The sequence below is a fragment of the Euleptes europaea genome, chromosome 2 (genome assembly GCF_029931775.1).
Source record: "Euleptes europaea isolate rEulEur1 chromosome 2, rEulEur1.hap1, whole genome shotgun sequence".
In the NCBI taxonomy this organism is placed as follows: domain Eukaryota; kingdom Metazoa; phylum Chordata; class Lepidosauria; order Squamata; family Sphaerodactylidae; genus Euleptes; species Euleptes europaea.
Genome location: NC_079313.1, coordinates 11,792,016 through 11,816,290, shown reverse-complemented (window position 1 = coordinate 11,816,290; position 24,275 = coordinate 11,792,016). Strand labels below are relative to the sequence as shown.

The 24,275-nt window shown below is 50.6% G+C and overlaps 1 protein-coding gene across 2 annotated transcripts in view; it reads right to left on the bottom strand.

The window, feature by feature from the left end:
* The window catches only part of PIAS4 (protein inhibitor of activated STAT 4), a 61,934-nt gene that overhangs the window by 36,636 nt on the left and 1,023 nt on the right, over window positions 1-24,275 (bottom strand). For both annotated transcript variants that reach the window (XM_056844545.1, XM_056844546.1), the window contains exon 2: window positions 12,516-12,966. In XM_056844545.1, the coding sequence (XP_056700523.1) occupies window positions 12,516-12,966 (451 nt within the window). The remainder of the gene's footprint in view (window positions 1-12,515; window positions 12,967-24,275) is intronic.

Here is a 24,275-nt window from a genome sequence, read left to right as displayed (position 1 = left end):
ACTCGGATGGGAGCGAGAGCAGTGCTCTCCGAGTGAGTTCTCTGTGGCTGGAGCCCCGTGTGGTTTGCCCCTGGCCTGGTGGACCTGATCCCCGGGTAGTGGGTTCCTGCTAGGAGCCCTGGAAGGCTTCCATCAGTGGTTCCTTCCGTTGAGAACGCCACCCGACGACCCCGACCTCGTACGGGATGTTATAGCCGAACTATTTCGAACTAACATGGAAGTTAGTCGCTTGAATGGGCTTGTTCAGGCTCAATGGCGTTCTCTAGTCGCAACGGTCCCCTGGATGTCTGACGCTGCCGACACCTGCCAAGACCTCCAGATCCTCGACCGGTTGGTGGATGACGCCCAACCGGCGGCTGAGGATTTACAACTACTGCCTGGATTGTTGAACCAACTTATTGCTCGTGAAACGCAGTCAGCCGTGGACGCGCTCCCACTCCGTCCTGCTGACATGGCGACCCCGATCACACCACCCCCGAGCTCTGCCAAGCTGAGGCTAAGGCGGTAGCCAAGCGAGTGACTGCCCTATTCCATGGACACACTGCAGCTACTATTTCTGTGGCTGAACTTACGAAACATCTTGCCCCCGATTTCGGTGCGGATGCAGCGGCCTTAGCGGTACAGATCCAACCCATGCTGGACCTGCCGGATAAGCGTGCTGAACTCCTTTTCACATTGGAGCAGGAAGCTCTCCCACTTGTTACCGCGGCGTTGGCCGCCCGACTGGCCACCGACCTGGATTTGGCTGAACGTAAGAAAGTGGAGGAGCAAGCTCGGGCGGAGCAGGAAGAGAGGGATCGCTTGACCCGTGAAAGGGCGCGGAGTGGCACGCGTCCCCGAAAGCCCAAGGACTATGAGTTACCTTCGTTCTTGCCATCTTTCGTCCCATCTCGTAGCATTCAACGAACCCGCAGATTGGCGGGGACTTTGCCTGAGAGATCGGATTTTTCCGACAAGGAGGACTTATATACAGAAGAATCCTCCTGGGGCACTGGTTTGCGGTCCAGTCAGTCCCGCCGAACTAGCGGTGCTGGCAACGAGATGCTTTTCCTACATAACCAAAATATGGATCTCATGGAGCAGGTCGCACGCTTGCAAGATCAACTGGCCTTAGTACTCAGGGACAATGACCAGTTACAACGGGCTCAAACTGCGCCCGTTACCCCCGTTCCAATAATACCGCAGCAGCTGCCGCAACAACCAGCTGCCCCGGTGGTTCCTCCTGGCGGAGGAGGTCACGCCGGAGGGCCCGTCGCGCCCGATGGAGGCCCTGCAGCCCCTGGTGGGGGACCCGTCGCACCGGGTGGAGGACCAGCAGCTCCTGGCCCAGCAGCGCCCGGAGGAGTGCCTGTTGCGCCTGTCTTACCGGGAATTCCAGCCCCTGGATACCCGCCTATGCCCCCAATGCCATGGAGACCGCCTAAACTGAGAGTTACTTACGACGGCTCTGTTGAGACCTTACCCCGTTTTTTGCATCATGTGGATAGTTATATGAGGGAGCAACGGCAATTCTTCCCAACCGAAGATAGCCGCGTCCGCTTCGTTGCCTCTCTATTAACGGAGAAAGAGCTGACTGGATGATTCTACAGTTTGATACATGGTCCCGCTCCATTCGCTCCCTCGACAATTTTATGTTCGCCTTGCGACGGCGGTTTGAAGATCCCTTCATGGGAGAGAGAGCCAAAGTGGAACTTTTGCAACTCAGGCAAGGCTCCTCTCCAGTTCGGGAATTTGCAGATTAATTCCAAAGACTTGCTAGTAAGGTAGTGGACTGGCCAGAAGCTAACCTTATCCACTACTTTCGCGAAGCACTGCACCCAGACATTTTAAACTGGTCTTATATGCGAGGCGACCCAGACACCCTTGACGACTGGATTTTGCTGGCTGAGGAAGTTGAGAGCCGCCAGCGGTTTGTTTCGCTAGTCCGAAATAGAGCTAAGGAGAAAAGCCGCCCACCAAACCTTCAACTCCCAACCCGCAGAGACCAACCCGGCTCCCTCTGGATCGCGAGTCCCGTTTCCAGAGAGGGGCTTGTCTCGTTTGCGGGGGAATGGGTCACTTTGCAGCGGCTTGACCTCAACGCCCAGAGACCCCACTCGCCCAAGCATGCCGCCTCGAGCTCGAGGACGACCTCAACACAGAGGCACCGCGGCCGCCCGCAGCGCAACACCGGGACGACCCACACCCTCTGCACTTCACGTCGAGGAATCGTCCAACCTCCCTGCACCAATTGACCCCGTAGGGTCCCGGATTACAAGTGCCCCAGTGGGGGACAACTCTCCTTCTTCCGACGAGGATAATCAATGGAATTCCCCAGCCCTTAATTTGGAAACCCCTCTCGACCTGTCAAAAAACGGGCACGGTCTGTGGTGAGGGGAGCGTCCCCACAGACCCCTGCAGAATCTTCTGCAAAACCCAAGGCTCCTGTCAAGGTGAGTGAAGTGGAAAACACTGTCTATGTAGACGTAGTACTACAAAACTACAAGAAGGGCCCCCAAATACATTTCAAAGCACTCATAGACTCTGGCTGCGGACGCACTCTAATCAATGAAGCCACGTTTGCAGCCCTGAACGTCAAATCCAAAGAACTACCGGCCCCCATCCAATTCGCCCAAATGGACGGCAGCCAGTTTAGAGGGGGGCCAGTCGACCGTCGCACACGGGGAGTAGCGATGGCTATCGGTTCCCATTGGGAGCAAACAGACTTTACCATAGCTCCCATCCGATACGAAGTGGTTTTGGGGATTAATTGGCTCAAGGGTCATAGCCCTTATATAGATTGGGACGCTGACACAATCACGTTCGCCAGCCCAAAATGTGAGCAGCACCGACGGACTGTGCAATTGAAGTGGTGAAAGACTGCACATTGTCCAAAAGCAAGATTTACCCTATGAGCGACTCCGAACGCGCTGTGTTGCGAGACTTTTTGGATAAAAATCTTGCTCGGGGATTCATTCAACCGTTAACTGCCCCTAATTCAGCCCTCGCTTTCTTTGTCCGTAAAAAGGAAGGTGATTTGCGTTTGTGTATAGACTTCCGAAAACTCAACGCAGTTACCCAGACTAACGCCTATCCTATCCCATTGATTTCGGACATTTTGGGACAACTACAGGAGGGGCGTATATTCACCAAATTGGACTTGGTTGAGGCTTATTACCGAGTCCGGATTCGTGACGGGGATGAACCCCTTACCGCCTTTTCTAGCTGCTTCGGAATGTATGAATTTCTTGTGATGCCTTTCGGATTAAAAGGGGCCCCGGGGGTCTTCATGCAACTCATTAATGAAATCCTTCATGATTTATTATATCGCGGCGTGGTAGTTTACCTTGATGACATCCTTATTTACTCTAAATCCATGGAAGAACATGTTGCTCTAGTCAGAGAAGTGTTGCAACGTCTCCGTGATCATCAACTCTATGCTAAGTTGTCTAAATGCGAATTCCACCAAGAACAGCTAACGTTTTTGGGGTACATCATTTCACATCGGGGCCTCAGCATGGACCCTGCTAAAGTGCAAGCGGTTCTTGACTGGACGCCTCCCTCCACCCGTAAACAAGTGCAGCAGTTTCTAGGCTTTGCCAATTTCTACCGTGGTTTCATTCCCAACTTTGCTCACGTGGCACTGCCAATCACCGACCTCCTTAAAACTAAAGGTAAAGGAACCTCAGCTACGTTACCCACAGCCAAGATACTTTGGACTGATCAATGTCAAACCGCTTTTACAGCCCTCAAACGACTTTTACTTCTGAACCGGTGCTGCAGCACCCCAACCCTAACCAAATGTTTGTTGTGCAAGTAGATGCGTCTGATGTAGCCATGGGGGGGGGGCTCTTCTCCAGAAGGGGGCTGACGGTCTTCTCCACCCCTGTGCTTACTTTTCCAAGAAGTTTGCGCACGCTCAATTGAATTGGCCAATTTGGGAGAAGGAAGCGGCGGCCGTCTATCATGCCCTCACCCTATGGCGGCAGTTTCTGGAGGGGTCTGGGGTTCCCTTTGAGGTCTGGACCGATCACAAAAATCTAGAGGCCCTCACGGGGACCCACAAACTGTCCGCGAAACAACAGCGTTGGACTGACTTCTTTGCCCAATTTTGTTTTGTACTGAAACATGTTCCTGGAAAACAAAACGTGCTTGCTGACGCTCTTTCCAGGTTGCCCCAATATCCAATAAAGATTGACCGTCCCACGGACTCTTTATTCACTCCGGTGCACAAAGGGGCTCTCCCCGTCCTGGCAGTAAAGACTCGGTCACAAACTCTGCTCCAATCCCAGACCCAAGCAATGGACAGCAGAGCTGTCTCTCCAGATCAGCTTGCACCGAGCGTCACTGGCGCTCCGCAGCACCCACATGATTGGGTTGAATTGTTGCCTTTTGCAGAATATGCTTACAATAATGCTGTGCATCAGTCTACTGGGTTTAGTCCATTCTATGTAGTATACGGTCAGGATTTCGGTCCCATTGCTCATGTGGATATGACGGGGGTGGAGGGAAGCGTCGAGGTGGATGCCTGGACTCAAGCCATCCGCAACACCTGGCCCTGGCTAGTAAAGAATCTAGACAGGGCCAAACGCAAATACAAGGCTCAAGCAGATAAACATCGTTCTCCCAGTAAAGACTTCCAAGTGGGCGACTTAGTGTACCTTTCCACCAAGAATCTGCGGTCCACCCGACCTTGCCTTAAACTCAGTGCCAAGTACGTGGGGCCATATCCCATCGCCCGGATAATTAACCCCGTCACTGTAGAACTGACTCTTCCGAAAACCCTGAGGCGTATCCACCTGTCAGGCTGCTATCTCGGTTTCGTTATTGCCTCTGTCTCTGTGCTGTATTGTCTGCCCCCCAAGGTCGCATGCCTAAGCCTAAGCCTGGGAACTCAGCTCCTGGGAAACTGTATTCCTGCGTGTAATCTCCCGCCTTTCCTGCCTTATAATATCTCCCAGCTAGTGAGCCTTTCATAGCTGTCATTTTATTCGTTTGCACTGTATGCCTATTTGATCAGTAAAATCCACCTGTTTGGACTCTATACGACTTTGTGGTGATTTCTGGTTCTGTGGGCCAAGGGCTGACATTATGACAGCTATCTCACATCTTCACCGTTCTCCTAGCCAGGCTGGAGCCCAGGGGGGTTCGCCTGCCACTTGGATGGGAGCTGTGCAGCTCTCCAGGTGATCTACTACCCTGGAGCCCTTCTCAGAGGACCCTACTCTGTTACAGGACTTAATTGCTGAACTTTTCCGGACGAACCGAGAGGTTTGCCGCTTGAGGGGACTGGTACACGCGCAGTGGCAATCTCTTACAGGACGTCTCTGGATGTTAACATCGGAGGATACTGATGCTCGTTTAGATCTTCAGGACTTGGATCAATTACTGGACGATGCCCGATTGGCGACTGAGGATTTACAAATATTAACTGGACTTCTGGATAATCTTATTTCTCGACAAACTCTTTCTACCATGGCGGGAGCCCCACCGGAGGGTTTTTCCCTGATCCCGGATGCGGCCAGCTGCCAGGCTGAGGCCAAGCGAGTCGCTATTAGGACCGCTCTTCTCCTTGTGGAATGTACAAAAGACACCCCGGTAGCCACCTTGGCTCAAGTTTTGACCCCGACGTTTGGAGCCGAGGCATCCGCACTGGCGGTTCGAGTACAACCTCTGCTGGGCGGGGAACCTGACCCCATACTCTTGCTCCTCGAGACAGAACTTTTGCCGCGCATTACGGCAGAGGCTGCCCTAAGACTTGAGAACGCCAAAGTTCTTGCGGATCAGCAAGCCGCCGAAGCGGCTAGGGTCGCAAGAGAGAGAGAGGCGGCGGAAGCAGCCAGGGCGGCTGCAGCAAGGAATCAGGCGAACGTGGACACGCGCCCCAAGGACTATGTACTGGGACTATCAGGTCTCACCTTTTCCCCGGCGTTTGTCCCGTCGCGTACGACCCAACGCGCACGCCGTTTGGCTGACCGACGTCGAGACTCAGATGAGTCTGAAGACGAGGATTTATATGGGGATAGCTCTCAATGGGCCACGAGCTTCCGAACCAGTAAGCCTCATCTTACTGGGGGCCCAAGTGAGGAGGTTCATCTTTTACGAGCCCAGAATCGGGAGCTCTCCGACCGTGTGGATCAACTCCAAGAAGTAATGGAACTTATGCTTCACGAGAACAGGCAATTACAACAAACCCTGATAGCTCAGAGACAGCCCGTTCCGATACCGGGTCAGGCGGTACCCGTACAACCACCCGCTAATGTGCCTGCTCCACCCTTACCTCCTGGAGCTCCTGTTGCTCCTCCGCTCCGACCACCCGTGCAACCACCTGCTAATGTGCCTGCTCCACCCTTGCCTCCTGGAGCTCCTGTTGCTCCTCCGCCCGGACCACCCGTGCAACCGGGTCAGCCCGCGCCCGGCCCTTGGAAGCAACTCAAATTGAGGACTACGTATGACGGATCTCTTGAGACTTTGCCTTGTTTCTTGCATCAAGTGGACAGTTATATGCGAGAACAAGGTCAACTTTTCCCCACGGAAGATAGCCGGGTGCGGTACGTAGCTTCCCTCCTGACAGGCAAAGCGGCTGACTGGATGGTCCTCCAGTTTGACACCCGCTCTCGTGCGATTCGTTCCCTCAACAACTTCATGACTGCCCTGAGAAGGAGGTTTGAGGACCCCTTCCTGGGAGAAAGAGCCAAAACGGAACTTTTACAATTAAAACAAGGCTCTGCTACAGTTCGGGAATTTGCCGATGAATTTCAGCGACTGGCAAGTAAAATTGTAGGTTGGCCCGAGACCACCCTAATCCATCATTTCAGGGAAGCCTTGCATCCTGACATTCTGAACTGGTCTTACATGCGGGGCGATCCCGATACCCTCGAAGGCTGGATCCTATTAGCCGAGGAAGTGGAAAGCCGCCGCCGCTTTATTTCTCTCGTCCGTCAAAAGCACAAGGAGAAGGGCACCCAAAAGCCTCAACCCAAGGCACCACTGCTCGTCCCACGAAATCCCCCACGTCCGCTCCAGGAACGTGAAGTCCGATTTCAGAGGGGTGCCTGTCTTACATGCGGAGAAATGGGCCACTTTGCAGCCGTTTGCCCACGCCGCCAGGAATTATTTCGTCCCAGCACGACAACCCGCGCCCGAGGTCGTCCACCACGCAGAGGCACCGCGGCCACCCGCAGCGCAGCTCCGGGAAGGCCCACACCCTCTGCACTCCATGCCGGGGACCCAGCCTCCCTGCCTGCTTCCAACGACCCCGCCGGGTCTCGGATTACAAGTGCCCCATTGGGGGACAGCTTTCCCTCTTCGGATGAGGAAAACCCTTGGATTTCTCCAGCCTTAAACCTGGAATCTCCCCTCGACTTGTCAAAAAACGGCTCCGGTCTGTGGTGAATGGAGCATCTCCACAGACCTCTCAGGATCTTCCTATCAAACCGCATGCTCCTACCAAAATCAAAGAAGTGGACTCCACCGTCTACGTAGATGCAGTTTTACAACAACTTAACGGAGGTCCACAAATCCCCGTCAAAGCACTAATTGACTCCGGTTGCTGTCGCACTCTCATAAGCGAAGCCACGTTTGCTGCCCTCAGAGCCGACTCAGAGGCTTTACCCGCCCCCGTCCAATTTGCTCAAATGGACGGGAGCCAATTCCAGGGGGGTCCAGTTGATCATCGCACCATAGGGGTGGCAATGGGAATTGGTTCCCACTGGGAACAAATAGACTTCACTATAGCCCCTATCCGATTTGAAGTGGTCTTGGGAATTAACTGGATTAAAGGACATAGTCCCAGTATTGATTGGGAAACAGACACTATTTCTTTCGCTAGTCCCACCTGCGACCAGCATCGGCAAAACTTTGCTCTGCCATTTCCGCCCGTTCCAGCGTTAACCTCTACTGCCCCAGTACCACCAGCTCTACCCGCTGTATACCGGGACTTTGAAGATGTCTTCGACCTTAAGGAATGTGATGCCTTACCCCCCCACCGGGCCTCAGACTGTGCGATTGAAGTAGTAAAGGACTGCACATTAACCAAAAGTAAGATTTACCCTATGAGCGCTTCCGAGCGCACTGTCCTCCGGGACTTTTTGGACAAAAACCTCGCCAGAGGGTTCATTCGCCCTTCGAATGCCCCAAACTCGGCCCCCGCGTTTTTCGTCCGGAAAAAAGAGGGCGACCTTCGCCTGTGCATTGACTTCAGAAAGCTCAATGCGGTTACCCAGACCAACGCCTATCCTATCCCATTAATATCGGATATTTTGGGACAATTACAGGAAGGCCGTGTGTTCTCTAAATTAGACTTGGTGGAAGCCTACTACCGAGTCCGTATCCGCGAAGGAGATGAACACCTCACTGCCTTCTCTAGCTGTTTCGGAATGTATGAATTCCTTGTAATGCCGTTCGGATTAAAAGGGGCCCCGGGGGTCTTCATGCAACTCATCAATGAAATCCTACATGACCTTCTATATCGTGGGGTGGTGGTCTACTTAGATGACATTCTCATTTATTCGAAAACTATGGACGAGCATGTGACTCTGGTCAGAGAAGTTCTACAACGCCTGCGTAACCATCAACTGTTCGCTAAACTAGCTAAGTGTGAATTTCACCAAAGCAAACTCACGTTTTTGGGATACATCATCTCCCACCAAGGTCTTCGCATGGACCCCGCCAAAGTCCAAGCCGTCCTCGATTGGACTCCCCCCACCAACCGTAAGCAAGTACAGCAATTTCTGGGATTTGCAAACTTCTATCGGGGATTCATCCCTAACTTCGCCCAAGTGGCTCTACCCATTACGGACCTGCTGAAAACTAAAGGAAAAGTAAGCTCGGCTGCCTTGCCCTCCGCAAAGATCCTATGGACTGAGCAATGCCAAGCCGCCTTTCTGGCCCTCAAACGCCTCTTCACTTCGGAGCCGGTGCTACGGCACCCAGACCCAAATCAAATGTTCATTGTGCAAGTCGATGCTTCCGATGTAGCCATGGGAGGGGCTCTCCTCCAGCAAGGACCGGACGGTCTTCTTCACCCTTGCGCTTACTTTTCAAAAAAATTTGCGCACGCTCAATTAAACTGGCCCATCTGGGAGAAAGAGGCCTCTGCAGTTCATCATGCACTGACTTTATGGCGGCAATTCTTGGAAGGGTCTAAAATACCCTTTGAAGTTTGGACCGATCACAAAAATCTAGCTGCCCTCACGGGGTCCCATAAGCTATCGGCGAAACAACAACGGTGGGCGGAGTTCTTTGCTCAGTTCCGTTTCACCCTGAAACACGTCCCTGGGAAGCAGAACGTTCTCGCGGATGCCCTCTCCCGTTTACCACAATATCCGGTAAAACTCGAAAGACCCACCAACTCTCTGTTCACCCCTATGCAACGTGGGGCCCTACCTATGCTGGCTGTGCAAACCCGATCCCAGCATCAACATACCTCGCAAGCTCCGCCAGCCCAACCGGCTGCCCAGCCGCCACCGCAACAGACCGGAGTTCCCGCCCCTCCTACCCCTCCGACCGCTCAGCCGCCTGCAGTCTGCGCGCCGCCACACGTAAGCACTAGCCCTATAACTATTTCTCAGATCTCCAGAACCGACGGGGGGGCTCCCTCCAAACTCCCCATCTCCGAATCCTTTTTAACTGTCCTTCGGGACCAGTGCCTTTTAGAACGTTCCGCTCATACCCTACCTCCTGGTGTTTTGGAACAAGGGGGGTCCTGGTACAAAGACTCAAAATTGTATGTACCCAAAGCTCTCCGGAAGGACGTTTTACATTTAGCTCATGGAGCCAAAACAGCTGGGCACTTTGGGTTTCTGAAGACCCTTCACTTATTGCGCAGACAGTTCTGGTGGGGGGGAATGCGTTCCGACATTGACTCCTTCATCCGCAGCTGTCCCGTTTGTGCCGCTGCGAAACGATCGCAGGGCAAACCCCCGGGACTGCTACAACCTCTTGAAACGCCCAGCAAACCTTGGGAAGTAATCGCTATGGACTTCATGACTGATCTCCCTCTCAGTGGGGGTAAAACTGTGTTGTGGGTTGTTACTGATTTGTTTTCTAAGCAAATACATTTGATTCCATGTGCAGGGATCCCCTCTGCTCAGAAACTAGCCCGCCTCTTCGTGACGCATATATTTCGTTTACATTCGTTTCCGCGTAAAATAATTTGTGACCGCGGAAGTGGTTTCGTTTCTAAGTTTTGGAAAGCTTTCCTCAAGTTGGTGGGGGTGGAACAGGGATTGTCTAGTGCATACCATCCTCAAACTGATGGTCAAACTGAACGTGTCAATGCTGTACTCGAATGTTATTTGCGTTGTTATGTTAACTACCACCAGGATAACTGGGTGGAACTGCTACCTTTAGCAGAATATGCCTACAATAATGCCATGCATCAATCCACAGGTTTTAGCCCGTTTTTTGCTGTGTATGGACAAGATTTCAGTCCCATCGTTCCTACAGATGATGTAGAGGGGGAGGGGAACCCCGACATTGCCTCCTGGGCACACGCCCTCCGTACCACTTGGCCCTGGCTCGTTAGCAACCTCGACCGGGCCAAACGTAAATACAAAGCGCAAGCTGACAAACATCGCTCCCCCGGGGATGATCTGCAAGTAGGTGCTTTGGTTTACCTTTCCACCAAAAACCTCCGGTCCACCCAACCGTGCCATAAACTCAGCGCCAAATTCATTGGCCCTTTCCCCATTACTCGGGTCATAAACCCTGTCACAGTGGAACTGGCTCTCCCCAAATCGTTGAGGCGTGTGCATCCTGTTTTCCACATAAGCCTCCTCAAACCCCATGTTGCTTCTCCACGGTGGCATCCGGACCCACCGCCTGCGCAACCCATCATGGTGGGGGGGGAAGAACACTTCGAAGTCTCCAAGATCCTTGACTCCCGTATTCACCATGGTACTCTCCAGTATCTAGTTCGTTGGAAACATTTCCCCCCTGCCTATGACGAATGGGTGCGCGCACGGGATGTCTCCGCCCCCGACCTCATTGACGCCTTTCACATTGCTTACCCGAACAGGCCAGCCCCCTTGCAAACTGGGAGGGGGCCTTGAGGGGAGCAGAATGTCAGGCTGCTATCTCGGTTTCGTTATTGCCTCTGTCTCTGTGCTGTATTGTCTGCCCCCCAAGGTCGCATGCCTAAGCCTAAGCCTGGGAACTCAGCTCCTGGGAAACTGTATTCCTGCGTGTAATCTCCCGCCTTTCCTGCCTTATAATATCTCCCAGCTAGTGAGCCTTTCATAGCTGTCATTTTATTCGTTTGCACTGTATGCCTATTTGATCAGTAAAATCCACCTGTTTGGACTCTATACGACTTTGTGGTGATTTCTGGTTCTGTGGGCCAAGGGCTGACACCACCTCGTTTTCCATGTTAGTCTCCTCAAACCTCATGTCGCCTCCTCCGATTGGCACCCGGAACCGCCCCCTGAGCAGCCTGTGATGGTGGGGGGGGGGGGAACATTTCGAAGTGTCTAAGATTTTAGACTCTCATATACGTCATGGGTCTCTACAGTATTTGGTTCGTTGGAAACACTTCCCCCCGGCCTATGATGAATGGGTGAAGGCACGAGATGTCTCCGCCCCGGACTTGGTGCACGCCTTCCACACCACCTACCCTGATAAACCATCCCCTTTGCCGACTGGGAGGGGGCCCTAAGGGGAGCAGTATGTCAGGCCTGTGTCTCAGTTTCGCTTTTTCACCGACTTGCTCCCAAGGATTGTTTGCATTTTTGGACTCTTTGAAGTAGACAGTACTCCGTGGGAACGGAGGCATCTCTAGACTGTTTTGAAATAGTAATCTCTTGAGCCTGTCCTGGGCTGCTGAATGCTGAATGCTTTTTTCTATGCTTTTATATAGTCAAGTGTATCCCAGTGCCCTCCATTGCTGTCTTAGTTCCTGTATGCTCTGTTTACCTATGCTGCCGGTAAACCATCTTCCTTGGACCAGTGTGTCTCTTGCTGTGGTTATTGGTTCGGGCTTGGGCAAGGGCTGACATTTATTTCCTTTCTTCTTTAGCAAATTCTAGATGCAGCAATGTTCAGGTTGAATGATAGAATTTATGGTAATATTTTTATTTTCTTGGATTTGTTTCCCCACTCCTACGCATGAAGCCAGCTGGGTGACCTTGGGCAAGTTACAGTTCTATTAAGAGCCCACTCAGCCCCACCTACCTCACAGGGTGTCTGTTGTGGGGAGGGGAAGGGAAGGTGATTGTAACCTGGTTTGAGTCTCCCTTAACTGGTAGAGCAAGTCGGCATATAAAAACAAACTCTTCTTCTTCTTCTTAACCACTACACCATGCTGGCTCCTTACCACGTACCAGACAAGCAAAGGCCAATGGATTGCTCTACCCAGACATCCTACTTCACCCTCCAGACAGCGAGAGAGGCCCCGCTCGCCGCACCGACGTGCCCGAAGGGAGCTCTGTGGAAGCGGCTTCGGACAACCAACGGTCTCTCGCTAGCCCGGAGCGGCTGAACACCTGGATCCGCGAGACTGGCAGCTGCACCCACACGCACCCCCCACCCCAACTCACCAAGCTCGGTCGGCTTCAAAAGTTCGTCCAGGACGTTGTAGAAGGGAAGCTTCACCAGCCGGACCTCCGGCTTCATGGATTTGAGAGGTAAGCGCCCGAGTCCGTTTAAGTATTTCCCGTAGAGAGAAGGATAGTCAATGCTGGGGGCGGAAAGGGCAGTCCTGGGAACCGTGCTGCTGCGGTCATAGGAGTGCAGGGAGAGAGGGTCGGGGGGAGGCCGGTGCGTGGGGGGCGGCTGCTGGTGCTGCTGGGGCGGCTGGCCCGGGTCGGTGATTATGGCGTGGCGGGCCTCGTAGATCTCCTTGATCTTCTTGAACAGTTCCGGGCTGCAATCAAACTGGACCAGCTGCAAGGCCCGCGTGACCAGTTCGTGCTTGAGGCCGCTCTTGCTCCGGCCCACCGATCCCAGCAACATCTGGAGGTCTGAGACTCGGAAGCTCATCACCATGTTCTGGGGAAGAGAGGAACAAGAGCAAAACGATTAAGAGGGTTTTTTTTAAAAAAAATGTTCTGCAGGTTGATAAAATCCAGCCGTGACTTAGACTGCAAATATTCTCTAAAACAGAGAGGAAGAGGAGGAAGAGGAGGAGGAACAGGAGGAGGAGGAGGAAGAGGAAGAACAGGAAAAGGAGGAGGAGGAGTTTTTTTTATATATATGCCGGCTTTCTCTACCACTTACGGGAGAATCAAACCGGCTTACAATCACCTTCCCTTCCCCTCCCCACAACAGACACCCTGTGAGCTAGGTGAGGCTGAGAGAGCTCTAACAGAGCTGTGACTAGCCCAAGGTCACCCAGCTGGCTTTGTGTGCAGGAGTGGGGAAACCAATCCAGTTCATCAGATTTGCGTCCACCACTCATGTGGAGGAGTGGGGAATCAAACCCGATTCCCCATATCAGAGTCCACCGCTCCAAACCACCGCTCTTAACCACTACACAACGCTGGCTCTCTACATCTTGCTGTCGCGGCAACTCTTGCAAGTAACCCATCGCCCACGGACAGAGCAGCAAGATTTGCGAGGTCGGAAGTCAAGATATCAGAAGCTCGGCTGCGAATTTACCTACTTGGGTGAAAAGGTTAAAAAAAAACTGCATTTAACAGGATAAAACATCTGTTTGAATAATCTGAACTCCCTCTCTCAAAACAGTTGGGTTTAATTAAGTGGAGAAATTTCACACCCACCAACATTCTTGCCCCGTTTCCTCCTAATTGTGAGGTTTGTACATCTATTACAAAAACGATCCCGGTTTTCCAACTGAATGTTCGTTAGCGGCTCGCAATGCAGTAAATTGTGACACAATTAAAACATTTTTAAAAAACCAGACATTGTTTTGTACGCATGATGTTTGATATTCAAAATACGGTAGGAAAAAAATCAGCTGAATTCTTAATTTTGCAAGCGGGATGGCACTCAAGAGGACAGCCTGCTTTTGGTTTCCCTTCCCACAGCCACCTATGGTGCCCCCCCAAAATGCTGGGGGGGGGGAACTGGCCCTCAGAAACAAAGTGAGAACTGATATGACTCATGTGAGCAGAGAGAGACCGCTGGAGCAACCCTAAGTAAGGGAGGAAAGGTTGAAGCTCAGAGCTAGAGCATCTGCTTGGCATGCAGAAGGTCTCAAGTTCAATCCCCGGCATCTCCAGTTAAAGGGACTAGGCAAGTAGGCAAGTCTCTGCCTGAGACTCTGGAGAGCTGCTGCCAGTCTGAGTAGACAATACTGACTTTGATGGACCAAGGGTCTGATTCAGTGTAAGGCAGCTTCATGTGTTCATGTGAAGGCAGGGGAGGTTTTTACGAACAAACCACAACTTGAAGGCATAGCGGCCCTGTTCTGTCCTTCTCCCCGCCCCTGGCAGCCGGGATTGCGGGCTTCTTAGAGGAATCAGCAGGGTTTCCAGCCTCCAGGTGGTGGCTGGAGATCTCCTGCTATTACAACTGATCACCGGGTGACAGAGATCAGTTCCCCTGGAGAAAATGGCCTCTTTGGCAATTAGACTCCCAGCAAGGGAGAGGCCGTGGTTCAGTGGTAGAGCATCTACTTGGCATGGAGAAGGTCCCAGGTTCAATCCCTGACATCTCCAGTTAGAGGGACCAGGCAAGTAGGTGATGGGAAAGACCTCTGCCTGAGACCCAGGAGAGCCGCTGCCGGTCAGAGTAGACAATACTGACTTTGATGGACCAAGGGTCAATTCCCACAATCTCCAGTTAGGGGATTTCAGGTGATGAGAAAGATCTCGCTCTGCTCAAGGGGCCAGGAAAGATGCTGCCAGTCAGAACAGGCCAAACTGGGCCAAAACTGACAGTCTTCATATGTACCCGAGAGAAGCCACACTCTTATGAACCAGAGGGAAAGAGATCCCGTACCTAAGGCCGAGTTTTGAAGATAGGATGGACGGCTGCCAAGCATCTACTCTCCAACTCATTGGGAAGAACAGTTCTGCCTAGCAACCTGGCTTAGAATCCTTCTTGCATATGGACAGAAACAGCTTAAGAGAAACCCATTCAGTTCCCAACTGCCCACCTCATTTCTAGGTAGAAAAGGTAAAGGTAGTCCCCTGTGCAAGCACGGAGTCATTACTGACCCATGGAGTGATGTCACATCCCGACATTTACTAGGCAGACTTGTGTTTACGGGGTGGTTTGCCATTGCCTTCCCCAGTCATCTTCCCTTTACCCCCAGCAAGCTGGGTACTCATTTTACCGACCTCGGAAGGATGGAAGGCTGAGATAACCTTGAGCCGGCTACCTGAAACCGACTTCCCTCAGGATCGAACTCAGGTCATGAGCAGAGCTTTGACTGCAGTACTGCAGCTTACCGTTCTGCGCCATGGGGCTCCTACCTCATTTCTAACCAGGTATTATTCTGCAGCACAGCAGGCACCGCAAACAAAAGGCTGCTGAAATAAGTGGCAAGATTTGCAAGAAGTTTTGCAAGATGCAAATTAAAGGCAGAAGAATTCGGTTGCTGGTTTCAACCGACCCACCCCATGGCAAACGACATCTCTGCAGAGGAGGGGAAAGATTTCCAGTTCTGGCCGTCAGCTCCAGTTCCACCAACCTCGATTTTAAAAGGCGCCAGCTACGTTTCAGACGCCTAGCTGTGGACATCTGGGCACCTAAAACTAATCTGAAAAGGTATTATTCTGAAAATGAAACCTTCATCTGGTTGTAAATATTAAGATTACGCCAGCGAGAATGAGTCTATGTAGAAAACAGTGATTTAAATCTAGTCTTACTGACCAGTGACTTAAACCATGATTTAGAAGAAGAGTTGGTTTTTATATGCCAACTTTCTCTACCAATTAAGGGAGACTCTTTTATCCAAATGTATGTTTTTCCTTTTTATATGCCAATAACGGCTTGTGTTGTGCACTTAAGGGAGACTCAAACCGGCTTACAATCACCTTCCCCTCCCCACAAGAGACACCTTGTGAGGTAGGTGGGTCTGAGAGAGCTCTAAGAGAACTGTGACTAGCCCAGGGTCACCCATCCAGATTTGTGTGTAGGAGTGGGGAAACAAATCCGGTTCACCAGATTAGTCTCCGCCGCTCGTGTGGAGGAGTGGGGAATCGAGCCCGGTTCTCCAGATCAGAGTCTACCGCTCCAAACCACCGCTCTTAACCACTATACCACGCTGGCCATCCACCCTGCTGGCCATCATGTGCCGCTGGGCATTTCTGCAGCTCGGATCTTGCTCGATCTCCCATGAGTGATACTTTATCACAAGGCACAGGAGGGAGCATTACAGATAGGCCAACTCAGTTCTTTGTGAAAGAGGAAGTTTCCTCCTTCTGGACAACCCTCCAGTCTAATTTTGCCACTTGTCTCATTCGGAATGTTTCCAGTTGGGCCCCCAACCTAACAAAATAAGTTTCTGGCCCTTGGAGAGGACAGCGGGTTAGAAATATGTGGGCATTGCCTGGCAACTCTTGAGAACCGCAAGAAAGCCAGGCAGAGGTCCAAGCAGGTACCAAATGAGGGTGCGGTATTCTGCTCGCACCACTGGATACTGCCAGGATCAACCCTTCAAGCCTGCGAGCAGCTCTGTTTGCAAAAACTGGCACAGGGTGACAGCATCATCTCAGCCTCTCCCCAATTTCATGCAAGCGACTGTGAATACTGCCTCTCTTTTGAGGACGTGTGCTCTCTGGAAAGGGACAGGCCCCATTAAAACACCCTACAAATCAACAAGCCAGATTGAAATCGGTCACAGCCACTGCACACATCCCCTCCCCAATCATCCTCCCGCAGTTTCAGCAGCCCGTGAACAAAGCCCATGATGTTCTTCAAAGAGTTGGACAGACATGGTTAAATTGAGGAACTCCCTGCCCCAGGGTGTGGTGTCTGCCAACTTGGAAGGCTTTAAGAGGGGAGTGGACATGTTCATGGAGGAGAGGGCTATCCATGGATACTAGTCAAAATGAATACTAGCAATGGTGCATACCTATTCTCTCCAGGATCAGAGGAGCATGCCTATTATATCAGGTGGAACACAGGCAGGATAATGCTGCTCCAGTCATCTTGTTTGTGGAATTCCCAGAGGCACCCGGTTGGCCACTGTGTGAACAGACTGCTGGACTTAATGGGCCTTGGTCTGACCCAGCATGGCCTTTCTTAAGTTCACCAGAACCACACAGGAGGGCCAGTCACCGTTACCAGGTATGCCAAACAGAACAGAAAAGTCTGCCCAACAGCGGAAGACACCAATAGAGGGAGGGAGTTCCAACGTTTTGGGGCTTTGACCAAGGAAGCCCCTTTCATGGGTTGCAACATTGGTCTAGTTGGGATGCCCCCAGAACAAACGTGACCTCAGCTACTGCTTCTCGGACTCAGCGCACCCCCCAAACGCCATCTGGGGATACCACCACCAGCACACTCCGCACATGAAACAGCCTTATACTGAATCAGACCCTTGGTCCATCAAAGTCAGTACTGTCCACTCAGACTGGCAGTGGCTCTCCAGGGTCTCAGGCAGGGGTCTTTCACATCACCTACCTACCTAGTCCCTTTAACTAGAGATGCTGCGGATTGAAGCAGATGCTCTGCCACTGAGCCACAGCCCTTCCCCGAGCACAAATGTAGCACAACGTTCTTGGAAAACTAATACCCTCTACCAGCATTTCCCAAACGTTTTGAGTCATGGAGTACTTTTCAGGAGAGAAATTTGTCATGGAGCACTAATTTTCACCTAGCACCTGTATACTAAACCGAACGACAGTAGTATTGACGATGGAAGGTAGTTCAAGCATTTGGGCATGTTAAACATCAAGTTTTATTTCATTCAAATATGTTATTTTCTCCACTAGTTTCACTATATACATAAAAAACATAAATAGGGCCGATATGATGGGTGACAAGACAGCAAACTTTGAGTCTGCCACAATGAACACTGACTAGCCCTTTATAGCTCAAGATGGGTAGCCGTGATTGTCACCAGCAGTAGAAAAGAGTAGTAGTCCCGTAGCACCTTAAAGATTAACAAAATTTCTGGCAGGATAGGAGCTTTCGTGAGCCACAGCTCACTTCTTCAGATAGCCCTTTATACTTACTGCTTCACAGCACACTGCAGGAGCTAAATAATTTCCACTTGGTACTTACCTACACACAGTTCATGGCTGAAAAAATTCACAATTTTGACATCTTGTCATGTTTATTTCTCCTTTCCAATCTTTTCATCGAGCACCAGGAGATGTTTCGCAGAGCACCAAGTGCTCTGTGGAGCACAGTTTGGGAACTGTTGCCCTGTTCAAATGCTGAAGACTACCAGCAGCACTAGAGTATGAAGCCTTGATGGAAGGAATGTGGGGGATGGAGAATCTTACTTTGTGACCCCCCCAAACACTTTGGCCAAAGGAGACCACTCCAGGGAGCTCGGCAAAGGCAGCATTGCAGAGAGGGTCGCTACACCGGACAAACACTTTTAGGCTGGGCATGCTTGGTGCTCAGCTCGGTTCAGGGGTTCGCAGCTGTGACGGACAGCTGCATTCTAAAGAGCATTTCTAGTCACAGAAGCCCCCCATGATTGACAATGAGTTCGAACAGAATTCTGAGGGTGGTAGTTGATAGCTGAGAACTGACACTTGACCGAGAGAGTAGCTGAAGAAGAGGGGTTGGTTTTTACACCCCGCTTGTCTCTACCTTTAAGGAGAATCCAACCGGCTTACAATCTCCTTCCCTTCCTCTCCCCATACAACAGGCACCTTGTGAGGTAGGTGGGACTGAGATTGTTCAGAGAGAACTGTGATTGGTCCAAGGTCACCCAGCAGGCTTCATGTGGAGGAGCAGAGAATCGAACCCGGTTCTTTAGATTAGAGACCGCCGCTCACGTGGCGGAGAGTGGAATCGAACCCGGTTCTCCAGATTAGAGTCCACTGCTCTTAACCACTACACCACGCTGGCTGTGTGAGCTGTCAAATATCTGTTGGAGGATTCTCCTCAGCAGTGAAAAAGGAACACATTTGGGAGTTTTGTGATCAGGACAGGATCCATTACCAGTTATCGAAGGAAAATTATTCCTAACAGTTTAGTGGGAAATAGCTCTTGTGAAAAGAGTGATCCCAGGCCAGTTTGAGAGAGAAAAGGGCAAAGAGTGTTAATATTTCTAACTCCTACAGCTAAAGAACCACCACGAAAAAGAAAGAAGTGTAAGTTTAATAAAGTATAAAAGAAGATTACATTTAAGAAACGAGAGAAATCACTATCAGTGGGTGGGGGGGAGTTTAAACACTTGTATGTGAACCACCTTGATACATCTGGAATTACAGTATATCATTTGAACAAAACAGTCTCAAGTTCCTCAATTCTGTTATTCAGAATAATACATTCCTGTTACGAAGCATTGCTAACCTGGCTTTTAAATCCCACAAAAAGAGACAAATAAAACTATTTTTAAGTCTTACTTCAAAAAGCCCTCTCAAGCACCACATATTTCTGACCATTTTATTATTCATAGCAACCTATATGCTGCTCTTTAACAAATAAAATCCTTAACTGAGGTATATCGGACGTGTCGTTGCGATGCCAGCATGCTAACTGAATGGCAGGCAAAGATTTTATGGGACCAAAGGGCTTCTTAGGAGCCCCGTGGCACAGAGCGGTAAGCTGCAGTACTGCAGTCAAAGCTCTGCTCACAACCTCAGTTCGATCCCAACAGAAGTCAGTTTCAGGTAGCCGGCTCGAGGTTGCCTCAGCCTTCCATCCTATCGAGGTCGGTAAAATGAACACCCAGCTTGCTGGGGGTAAAGGGAAGATGACTGGGGAAGGCACTGGCAAACCACCCCGTAAACATAGTCTGCCTAGTAAACGTTGGGATGTGACGTCACCCCATGGGTCAGGAATGACCCGGTGCTTGCACAGGGGACTACCTTTACCTTTTTAAAGGGATTCTTAGAGATGATTTATAATAAGGGAAATGTTAGTGGGGAACAGGTGCCAATTGCAAACCATGCACCGGTTTCTGCCAGTGCTCTAAAACAACTGCGCAGGGTGCTCCTGCATATGTTTATTACTTACTGTGGGACCTCGTGTTGGCCATGTTCAAATTAAGGGCAATCAGTGTTTAGGATGCGCAAACTTTACTGAACAACGTGTCAATTAACTGGAAAGTGAAGCTGCACGGTTTCAGTTATAAAGCAAGGAAAAAAGGGGGACACCAAAACAAAACGAAGGCAAAACACCCCCACCCCCACAATAATCAGTGCAAAGGAATTATACTTTAATAAATTCTGTAACCCCCTACGTGTTTCGCATAGGCTTCTTCAGGGGGATCTTTCTCCACTTCTGCATCCCACACAAGCAATTACGCAATTCTTCAGTTCTGCATCCTATGTAAGTGCTTGAATGGGATGCAGAGGCGGAGAAAGATCCGCCTGCAGAAGCTCGTGACGTCAGGGACCTGCGGGACCAGAAAGAGTTTCGTAGGGCCTGCAAGATGGAGTTGTACCACCAGGCCTACAACTGAGAACAGCCACAAGTTGTCATCTGTGCTGGCCTCCCTGCCCCCCACCTTTAGTTATTAACTTTTTTCCTTCTCTTGTAATACAAGAATGCGGGGTCGTCTGCTTAAGCTGGAGGGTGAGAGCTTCAAAACAGATAAAAGGGAGTATTTCTTCACACAATGCATAGTTAAATTGTGGAACTCCCTGCCTCAGAATGTGGTGATGGCTGCCAACTTGGAAGGCTTTAAGAGGGGAGTGGACATGTTCCTGTAGGAGAGGGCTATCCATGGCTACTAGTCACGATGCATACCTATTCTCTCCAGGATCAGAGGAGCATGCCCATTATATTAGGTGCTGTGGAACACAGACAGGATGGTGCTGCTGCAGTCGTCTTGTTTGTGAGCTTCTTAGAGGCACCTGGTTGGCCACTGTGTGAACAGACTGCTGGATTTGATGGACCTTACTCTGATCCAGCATGGCCTTTCTTATGTTCTTCTGTCTTGTTTGTGGGCTTCCCAGAGGCACCTGGTTGGCCACTGTGTGAACAGACTGCTGGGCTTGACGGACCTTGGTCTGAATCCAGCATTGCCTTACTTATGTTCTAACTATGTGGAGGCCCTGACTGCTGTGCCGGGCCCTCAGTGGTCTCATACTAGTTGAGCACCATCTTGTTTTATTTATTAATGTTTTATCTATTAATCATTCGGTATGGTTTTAATGGTTTTCATGGATGACGTTTTATCATTTTATTGAATTTTGTATAGAGCTGCTGTTATTCGACCTGATCCCGGCTTTAGCCGGGGACTGAGGGCAGGATACAAATCCAAATAAATAAATAGGACAATTCTTGGCTTGTAAACTCTCAACATATTGCAACTGCCCTCCCAGAAGTCATTTTCTGGTGGCATCCGCAACCCTTTTCAAAAATGCCCACAGGCACACAAGTTTGGGGACCCCCGATATGGAGGAACAACACTCCAGGGGAGGGGCTGTGGCAGTGGAGCATCTGCTTGGCAGGTTCAATCCCTGCCATCGCTTACTGGCTGATCCTTTTAACTGGAAATGCGGAAGACCTCAGCCTGAGACCCTCGAGAACTCCTGCTAATCTGAGTAGATAATACTGACTTTGAATGACCGGCGGTCTGATTCAGTATAAAGCAGCTTCATGTGCCCATCTTGCTGTAACAGACCGGCAAAACGTAGCTAGAAGCTGATCAATTTTAAGCACTGTTGTTGTTTTTTAATGTGCATTTTGTTTTATGCTGAAATTTTGGAGCCTTTCTGAAAGCTGCCTCTGCTTTTGTCTAGTTTAAAAAATAATAATCAGGTCGCACCTTCACGGCTTACCACGCAGAGAGCTTGCAAAGTTTGACAGTCCCCTGGAGATACTCAACTACTGAAACCATTCCCTAAAAATCTCACCAGTGTTTCACAGTTGCCTGTGTGCACGCACACACAAACACCAAGCTCAGAATAGCACAGGAATACAGAATGGCAGGCAGGAGCCACATATACCAAGATAAAAGCACGGATACAACTGGGGAGGAAGCAGATGCTTAGCAGGGTTTAAACAAGACTGGCCTACCTTACGAAGAGAACCTTTGCACACACCTTGTTTTAAGGAATGTGAACAGTTTCACTTTCAACAGTGGAACGTCAGTGGGGACAAAGTGCCGTCAAGTCGCAGCCAACTTATGGCGACCCCATAGGGTTTTCAAGACAAGAGACACTCAGAGGTGGTTTGCCATTGCCTGCCTCTGCGGAACAACCCTGGACTTCCTCAGAGGTCTCCTATCCAAGTACTAACCAGGGCCAACCCTGCGTAGCTTACGATATCTGATGACACTGGCCTAGACTGAGCAGTCCAGGTTATGGCATTCAAACATTAAAAGTGGTAAAAAGGGACTTGTCAGGGTTTGTTCTCTTTTCCAGTGAGCATCTCTCATGGAAGTCTGAATCATGAGGACATACGAATGGTACTAGGTATAAGGATAGCTCTACTAGACCAGAACAAAAGCACATCTATTCCTGCTTCCAACAGGAGACAGACAGCCCCCCCCCCACAAAATAACATGAGAAAGAAAGAGCCCTCCTTGTTCTTCATCCCAAACATCTAGCAGTTTGCATCTGAACGAGGAGATTCCATTTAGCCATCTCTGATAGACATAGCCTTCTGGAGACAGATCTCGTGTGTGCTTTCATAAGAATAAGTGCCACTTAACATAGCAGCATTTACTCCTGCGGGTGGATGTATGAGGAGAAGAAGAGTTCGTTTTTATACCCCGCTTTCCTCTACCATGAGTCTCAAAGTGGCTTACAATCGCCTCCTGCCTCCCCCACCAACAGGCACCTTGTGAGGTAGGTGGGGCTGAGAGAGTTCAGAGAGAACTGTGACTGGTCCAAGGACACCCAGCAAGCTTCACATAGAGGAGTGGGGGATCAAACCCAGTTCTCTGGATTAGACTCCGCTGCTCTTAACCACTACACCACGCAGACTCTGGAAGAAATGGGGGGGATGCTACCAAGGATCTGCTCCAGTTTTAAATCATTATGTTAGCCTGTATTATTTTGGACACAGAACACCAGTCTGACAGTACTTGGCACTGAATCTGTCACACACGGGCAAAAGCAGAAGGCTTGCCATAAATTGACAGCTGCCGTTGACCCAGGTTCTCTGTAGACACAAGGCACCCTTGCTGCAGGGTTTGGAGTCTCTAGGATGACAGCTCAGTGTACTTTTGCGCTGAGAACGGAAGACCAGTTCAGTTTTACAAAGGAAAGGGAGCCTCTTGGTTGGAAGCATTTCACATACTGTCTCCAGTATCTTTAATAAGTCAGGGAAGGTTTATGTCTGCCCATTTTGCGGTTGGGGGTGTGCGTGTGAGGCAAACAGCAGCCGGCCTAAGGCCACCAAGTGAGTTCAAGGCAACATCTGAATTGGCCACTCTATGAAGAATCATCATGGCGTGTCCCAAGACCGCCACTGACATTATCTCGATGCAACCCTTACAACAGCCCTGAAAGGAAGACCGATATCATTCTCGCCATATAGCTGACATAAGGCTGACCTTAACTTGCTTAAGACCACCTACTGAGTTTTAAAGATATAAATTTTATTTCATAATGCAACCATTTAAATTGTCAAGAGTGTTACCACTGAAACACTAACAATCTAGCCCAGGGGTGTCGAACTCCATTGTTACAAGGGCCGGATATGACATAAATGTCACTTGGTTGGGCCGGGCCATGCCTCTGAGAGCCAGTGTGGTGTAGTGGTTAACAGCGGCGGTTTGGAGCGGTGGACTTTGATCTGGTGAACCGGGTTTGATTCCCCACTCCTCCACATGACCGCTGGAAACTAATTGGTGAACTGGATTTGTTTCCCCACTCCTCCACATGAAGCCAGCTGGGTGACCTTGGGCAAGTCACACACTCTCATTCCCACCTACCTCACAGGGTGCCTGTTGTGGGAGGGGAAAGGAAGGTGATTGTGAGCTGGTTTGATTCTTCCTTAAGTGGTAGAGAAAGTCAGCATATAAAAACCAACTCTTCTTCTTGCCAGCCCAAGATCGAGTGTGTGTGTGGGGTGGCTGCCTCGGCTGGCTCGCTGGCCGGATAAGAGCTCTCAAGGGGCCGGATCCAGCCCTAGGGCCTTAAGTCTGAGACCCCTGATCTAGCCATAAACATATCTTCATGTATTACCAGTTCTGTTGCTTGCTTTTGTTATGAACTATTTACTTGTGAGCCAACATCAGTCTTGTGCGCAGACGAAAGGCAGTAAGGAAAGCATTGGGGGGTAAATACATTCCACATGAACAGATG